The sequence below is a fragment of the Phalangium opilio genome, unplaced genomic scaffold, assembly GCF_054372755.1.
Source record: "Phalangium opilio isolate 3A_F unplaced genomic scaffold, DU_Popi_V2 ptg000352l_1, whole genome shotgun sequence".
Classification (NCBI taxonomy): domain Eukaryota; kingdom Metazoa; phylum Arthropoda; class Arachnida; order Opiliones; family Phalangiidae; genus Phalangium; species Phalangium opilio.
Window position 1 is genome coordinate 480,307 of NW_028324228.1, and position 7,854 is coordinate 488,160.

The window sequence follows — 7,854 nt, forward strand, 5'->3', positions numbered from 1 at the left end:
CTGTGATAGAAAAAATTAACACGCCACGGTTTAAAACCTAAGCAACTGTATTAAGAAAGAATAACACACATTTTTTTAATAACGTTAATGCAATGAATTTATTCATTTCTTTCGTGAATAAATAAACTAAAGGCATTTAGGCCTATAGTACGTCACATTTTTTAGGGGGAAGGGATTTCTATGGACTGTGACAGTGGAAAGGAAGGGGTACTTTCATGCGTGACGTCAAATTTAACTTTATATCGAAAAATCTCTTGAACATGCTATAAGGAAAAGGTGCGATAATAAATATTACTAAATTAAAGATACTTGTTTTATACGATAAATAAAAATTAGAGTTCTAGAAAATTTAATAGTCATTTAAATTTTTATTTTTCTCCGTCTTCGACACTCGGAGAATTTTGAAAGCCGGGATTAAAACATTCAAATCGAGATCTCTTCAGTCCAGCCTGCTACTCCTGGTGTTTACATTCTCTTTGCTCTACCTCTAACACTCGTTATGACGATACCCTAAGGCTACACATTATCTCCTCTAAGTTTAAAGTAATATTTATTCATGCACAGAAAAAGGGAAATATCCAATTTGAAATTAATTAATATTACGAATAATAGTTGCACGTCGTTGTAAAGAGCACCCTACACGCTCAATAATTTGCGCGAAAAACGTGGGGCCCGTTATTTAAGTTACAAAGCATAAATAAAACGTTATCCATACTAACATTTGTATCAAGAAATTATCGGGTTTATTAGGCGGAACCGCTTTATTGTTCAGGCTGTATATATTTCAGAACAATTAATGTTTGTTTGTTTACTAATATATTTTAGAACGTGGCTCTACAAAAATATGTGCATTTGTGATTAATTATTTCTTCAAAATTTAGTCATTTGTTAGTAAAAAAAATAAATTGAACATGTGAAATACAATACATAAATGTTCTCAATTATTCTGGATTCTGGGCTTGAAATGGAGAGGCATTTCATGAATTTTTAAGGAAATAGACATATTAAGAATTTTTTTGTCTCTCGGCAATTGCGAAGTGATTCGGAAATGGCGAAGAACGTTCACTAGAAATAATTTCACTTCAATCCTGGCGAATGCTTGTCCTAAAAATAGTTCAAGCTAAATGAAGTTATTAATTAGTGAACGAAAGGCATTGACGAACCGATGCAATTGCGGGGACCGACCGCAAATGGGATGTAGCAAAATGGGTGTCTTCCTTCGCTGTTCTCCGCGTTGAATCTGTCGGGGTCGAATATTTCTGGATTGGGGAAATATCGGGGGTCGCGATGAACACTTTGTATCAAGATAACGCACGTCGCACCCTTTTTAGCCACATCGTAAGATGTGAGCTATTAGTTTCACTGGGGATGGAAGTGGCCGTGGTGGCCGTGGGTGTTCGTCCTCCCTCGTAATACATTATAGTTAATTATAAAAAGAAAACTTTAATGATTCAAATAAAAAATATTAGATTTGCATTTAATTGAACAACATAAAATTAATTATGTAATAGAAAAATTTAAACATTGTAGTTTTATTTTTAATATTGTAGTTCAACTTGGTTTAAATAGATGTCGCTGTGTAAGTTGCCCTGACACTATCTCCCCGATTTCAAAATTTCAAAGAAATCGAGGGGAATTTTTAAGAAGCAAAAGCAAGTAAATACCGACGTTATATATAGAATGGTGTTTATTATTAGAATTTACGTGTTTTTCTCCTCAAATCGAGAAGAATTTTAAAAGAAAGTCCGAGCGGGCGAGAATTCTACAAGCGCGCTTTGGAAGTTTTTTAGTTTCTTCTTTGCTACAAGGTATCGATGGGATGGGACTAATAGTTTTACCTGAGTAGTAGTGGTAGTAGTAGTAGTATTAGTAATTTGGTAACGGGCGTTGGCGATATTTGATTCTCTTTGCCTAGCAGCCATTGAAAAATTATTCCCTCTGACCGGTATATTAGGGGATATTTCACTAGAAGTATATTTATTGTAGTAGGGATAGCGAGAGTACGTAAACGATGTGGCTTAATTATGGGCTACACCATCTTGTTAAGTACTTTATCGCCTAGAAATTTGCAATAAAAAAATTTTAAACATTGAAATATACAATGATGATATTATTAGAATATTATTCGAAAACTGAACGATAGTGGAAAAACTAACTTATTTTTAAATCTTTTGTAAGCTGGTGATCAATTAATGAACCTGGAGAACACAGCCTTAGCGACTCCTGCGTATAATTAAGTTTTTTTAATTAAAATTATAAAATGTGAAGTTTGTAATTTGTGTCTAGGCATTTAATCAAAATTAACCTTTATGACACTTTCGAGATAGATCAAGTGTTTCAGGTCGTTGTATTCGATGTCTCTTTCGATGTCCGTTCCACAGACGGAAATCAACTCATCGTAGACCTTTTCTTGAATCTCCGGGTAAAGACCGAGCATGGACAGGGTGAATGTAGTAGCGACAGAGGTGCTGTCGATACCCTGTGTAAGTAATTTAATATAACCCTTTTTTCATTTAAAGCGCACTTGTTCTATTACCCCTCCAATGATATTTAAGCATTCGTCTCTAAGTTGTTTATCGCTCATCAATTCGGGATTTATCTCGAACATTTCTAGAAGTATTTCCATAAAGTTCACGCTTCGAACGTTATCATCGGGTTCTTTCATATTCGCCTTCTTTTTCATCAACATCGTCTGCGAATTAATTCGTGCGGTTTTTTCGGAATGTGTCGAGTTCGAATTTCAAAAAGTGTCTGCTTACTTGGAACATCTCATCAATTACTTTAACTGCATTTACGGTTTCTTTTCCCTTAGCTGTCATTTTGAATAATTTCTCCGATTGCAACCATGGTCGAACTTAACGGTAACTGTAGCTTTCTTTGAATCTAGTATTAATGAATTTTTTATGTTAATTCTGTTTGAACGGGAAGAACTCCCTGTTCAAGGTTATTTTTCTGTTATTTGGCAACGGAAAAGATTTTCCGTTTTTTTACCTTTTAGTAGGTTCGAAAAATCGTTCTTGTAAAATCTTTTCATTTTCATAATCAAAAACTGCGTCTATAAGAAAATTAAATTTAAGTTGACTTCAATTTAATAATTATACAATGTAAGTACACCGATATGTTGAGCAATTTTCCTCAAAATTCTGCCCAATATTTTTTTTACTGAATTCCAAGAAATTTTAGTCAGTGAAAACCAACCTTAATCTAAGCCTAAACAAACATAAACGTAACCTGAAGCTGATATTGGGAATGGTTAATTATGAACTGCGCTTTTGGCTACAGTTACCAATACTTAATGGAAAGAAAAAAAAAATTCGTTTAGCAGTGAATTCCGCAGCGTCATTCTTCAAACCGTTTAACCGAAATAAGCCTCAATTCTACGTAATGAGTTGCCCGGTTGATCTCACAAAGAATAATTGTGAGCATCATATGCATGCAGATTCTCAATTTACCCATAATTATGTGGAATGCGCACTTCTCGACTGACTCCGTTATATCTAATATCTTGGAATCAGATTTGGAAATGTCTTCCTCAAATTGAGAGATCAACCTTTTGACGTGTTTGTTCATCATGGGAACGAACTCCTTGATGCTCCCAAGATGAAACATCGGATTCAGCAATTTCCTCTGTTTCCTCCAAAGATCTCCATCGCTGGAAATTTGGCAATGAAATTGCTTTTTTGAATACATCGCAATCAAATGAAAAGTATTAATTTTTAATCTCTTACCTCGTTATTAAGCTCTTTCCTAGAAACATGTTAAATAACTTGTAATTCTTGCTTTTGTTGAATTCTTTGCTATTGGTTAGGACACCCTTGAATTAAGTGTTCAATTCGGCAGACGTTAGCCAGGTCAGTTCAAAATTTCTTAGCACACTTTGGAGGGACCCTTACCTATATTAGCTCTGGATCGATTAGAAAAACAATTTTCTGATTGAGAAGATGGATATCAAAAAGTCCTTCTTGACGAAATATCGTAGCCATACCTATAAGCGTTTCAAAGAAATCTAAAAATGGCAAAGTTCATTATAAGGGATGAATAAAATTGTCACTAAAAAAGACAAATATTAGTAAATTGTTCAATATTATTACAAATTACTATGAATTTCTCTTTCATCAGTCACTTTTACATTCAAATAACTTAAACATTTGAAATAACTGTCAACATTGGTAATTGCACAGCTGTATTTCAGACTATATAACAATGCTTCAAAACAAAACATCGAAACCGAAATAACTCGGATTTTAAGTTAAAATCTGATAAAACTAGTAATAAAAGATATCAGAAATAAGCTGTACAATTGAATTTTAAAAGTGAGACTCACAAGTTATAGAGCTGATATCTTTAACGGGTGGAAATAGTTTTAGAAATCTGGCGTGACCAAAGGGGAAGACCGACTTGAAACCGTAATTTGGGTACGAATCAGAAATTCGCGGTAATGGAATACTTTTAAGTAGAGACGACATAAATTTCATCAATTTATGAAGGACTTCAAAAGCGAAAAGTAATATCTTCAGCGACATGATTGTTGTTTCATGGAAAGACCAATTGTGCAGCGATCAACACTTCGACCCACGGTGTTTATACTCTGGCTCGAATCGAATTAATTTATTATCAACTTATAAAGAATATTGTTGTGTCAAACCGTTTAAATTTGAATTTATTGTTGATTTACAATTTTAGCGAACATATTTTTTCTCAATTACTACTATAGATTTTATAACTCTCTTAAATATGCCAAAGTGAAAACAAACGATAACAAGAACTAAATATGGGCTGTTCATTTTAACAAGTGGCTTTACAAAAAGACGAGCATTTGTGGTGAATTATTTCTTCAAGGTTTAGTTATTTGTTAGCGCAAAAATAAATTGAACAAGTGAAATACAATATATAAAGATTTTCAATTATTCTGGATTCTGGGCTCGAAATGGAGGGGCATCTCATGAATTTTATTGAAAACAAACACATTAGGAATTACTTTGTCTCTCGGTAACTGCGAAGTGATTCGGAAATGTCGAAGAACGTTAACTAAAAATACTTTCAATTGAATCACGGCGAATGTTTGTCCTGGAAAGCAATTGAAATTAAAGTTATTAATTATAAAAAGAAAGGTGTTGACGAACCGATGCAATTGCGAGGACCGGCCGCAAATGAAATGTAGCAAAACGGGTGTCTTCCTTTGCTGTTCTCCGAATTGAATCGGTCGGGGTCGAATACTTCTGGATTTGGGAAATGTCTGGGATCGCGATGAACGCCTTGAATCAATATGCCGCATGTCGCACCCTTTTTGAGAGTTTTCTCGCCTAAAATTTGCAACAGAATTATTTTATATAAAAGGGTGAATATTTTGAAATATGCTTCGTAAACTAATGAGTAGTGGATTAAAGTCGGTGTTCTGTTTGTAATTTTAGATTCGGAAGAAATATTGGCTTGAGCCTCTTAAGAGTTTTGCCATGGAAACCAACCCAATCACAACTTTTAAAATTCTACGCAAGGGTACTTGGTAAAATATTTAATAATCAATGAGAAAAACTGAAAATCTTAGAAGTAAGAAATAAATAGTTCCAAAGTTCACTTACAAAGGAGTAATTACCAATAACAATCAGAAAACGAACCTATTTGCAAATCTGCCGTAAGTTGGCGACCAATGAGTGAACCTGGAGGACACAGCCTTAGTGATTCCTGGACAAAAATAAATTTTATTTTACTTGAAATTGTAAAATTTGTATTAAGTAATTTGCGTCTATATTTAATAAAAAATAACCTTGACGACATTTTCGAGGTAGGTCAAGTGTTTCAGGTCGTTGTATTCAATGTCTCTATCGATGTCCGATCCACATACGGAAGTCAACTCCCGATAGACCTTTTCTTGGATCTCCGGGTAAAGACCGAGCATGTACAGGGTAAATGTTGTAGCAAAAGAGGAGCTGTCGAAACCCTGCCAAAGTAATTTAGTATAACCCATTTAAAATTTAAGAGCGCTTTGTTGTTTATTACCGCTCCAATGATATTTATGCATTCGTCTCGAAATTGTTTATCGCTCATCAATTCGGGGTTTTTCTCGAGCATTTCTAGAAGGATATCCATAAAGTTTACGCTTCGAACATTATCGTCGGGCTCTTTCATATTCTCTTTCTTTTTCATCAACATCGTCTTCGAATGAATTCGTGGTTTAGTTCGAAATGTGTCGAGTTCGATTTTCAAAAAGTGTCTACTTACTTGAAACGTCCCGTCTAATACTTTAACTGCGTTTACGGTTTCTTTTCCCTTAGCTGTCAATTTGAATATGTTGTCCGATTGCAACCATGGTCGAATTAAACGGTAACCGAAGCTTTCTTCGCAACTATATTAATGAATATTTTCTGATAATTATTAAGTATGCGCGTTTTGGTAGAATTAATATATTATGGGGTTTATTTGACTAATGGTTGGAAAATAATTTCCGATAGCCTAAAATTTTAACCACTGTTTGTCTTCGGAAAACGTTTTGAAAATAAAGGGGAAGGGGAAGCTGAGTGGTGTTCAATATGTTAATTCTGTTTGAACGGAAAGATGCCACAGTTGAGGATTATATTTTGTTAATTAAAAAAAGAAAAGATTACCTTATTATAGCTTTGAAAAGGACATCTTTAAAAATATTCTCATTTTCATATTCATGGTCAGAAACCGCGTCTATAATAAGAAAACGAAATTACACCTTAAGGTGTATTATGCCACCTATATTTTACTGAATTTCGTAACTTTTTGGTCTGTGAAAACCATGCCTCAAAATCAAAGCCTAACCTAAACTAAACTACTAAACTTAAATACTTATGGAAACATAGCAGGAAAAAAATTTGTTTAGCAGTGAATCATTCTTAAATAATATTGCAATGAGTTCCCCGGTTGATTTCATAGAGTAGCGCATCATCTGCAATACAGACTTTTAAGTTACCAATTATTATGTAGAAAGCGCACTTCTCGACTGACTCCGTTGTATCTAAAATCTTGGAATGAGATTTGTGAAGGTTTTCTTGAAATTGAGATATCATCATTTTGACGTGTTTGTTCATCATGGGAACAAACTCCTTGATGCTCCCAAGATGAAACAACGGATTAAACAATTTCCTCTGTTTCCTCCAAAGATATCCCGTGCTGGAAATTCGGCAATACAATTGCTCTTTTGAATACATCGCTATCATAAGAAATTTAATAACTTTTCAAACTCTTACCTCGCTACTAAGCCAATTCCTAAAAACATGTGAAAAAGCTTGTAATGCTTGCTTTTGTTGATTTCTTTGCTACTGGTTAGGACAACCTTGAAATAAGTGGTCAATTCGTCAGTAGTTAGCGGGGTCAGTCTCAAATTTCTTGCCACTCTTTGAAAGGGCCCTTACCTTTATTAGCTCTGGGTCAACTAAAAAAAGCATTTTCAGATTGAAAATGTTGAAATCAAAAAGTCCTCCTTGACGAAATATGGTAGCCATTCCCATAAGGGTCTCCATAAAATCTAAAAATAGCAGAGTTAATCTCTTATAAGGGATGCAGAGATTTGTGACAACAAAAAACCACAAACATATTGGCTGTGAAATATGGGGGGGGGGCTCTGCAAGTAAATACCATGTTTCATTAGTGTTGCAAATGCAATTCACAGGGCCAATCTCTCGATACTACTTTCAGTTCTAAATTATATTTGGAACATTGTTCCAAATTCCCAGATTGTGTGAGCACGATAGTATACCGTCAATTGCTAAAATGTTTAATATTGCGAATTCTAACGTATAGGACTGTTCACGATATCGAACCAGCTCTGGCTCGTGACGAGCGAGCCGACACTTTGGCGGATCGATTAAGGAGCGAGCGAGCTTTTTTAAG

General features: G+C 34.5%; 2 protein-coding genes across 2 annotated transcripts; both read right to left on the reverse strand.

Moving 5' to 3' along the window:
* Nucleotides 1-2,029: 2,029 nt before the first annotated feature.
* Nucleotides 2,030-2,819, reverse strand: LOC149602714 (cytochrome P450 4d8-like). Its single transcript, XM_089860227.1, has 5 exons — nucleotides 2,760-2,819; nucleotides 2,525-2,692; nucleotides 2,306-2,479; nucleotides 2,157-2,223; nucleotides 2,030-2,058 (listed from the first exon to the last, which is right to left on the reverse strand). Exons 1-5 carry the CDS (start codon nucleotides 2,817-2,819, stop codon nucleotides 2,030-2,032), a joined length of 498 nt encoding a protein of 165 aa, XP_089716353.1.
* Nucleotides 2,820-4,900: 2,081 nt separating this feature from the next.
* LOC149602715 (cytochrome P450 4V2-like) lies at nucleotides 4,901-7,466 on the reverse strand. Its single transcript, XM_089860228.1, has 10 exons — nucleotides 7,377-7,466; nucleotides 7,212-7,297; nucleotides 6,935-7,134; nucleotides 6,603-6,672; nucleotides 6,220-6,343; nucleotides 5,998-6,153; nucleotides 5,765-5,938; nucleotides 5,616-5,682; nucleotides 5,124-5,303; nucleotides 4,901-5,067 (listed from the first exon to the last, which is right to left on the reverse strand). Exons 1-10 carry the CDS (start codon nucleotides 7,464-7,466, stop codon nucleotides 4,901-4,903), a joined length of 1,314 nt encoding a protein of 437 aa, XP_089716354.1.
* Nucleotides 7,467-7,854: the final 388 nt, after the last annotated feature.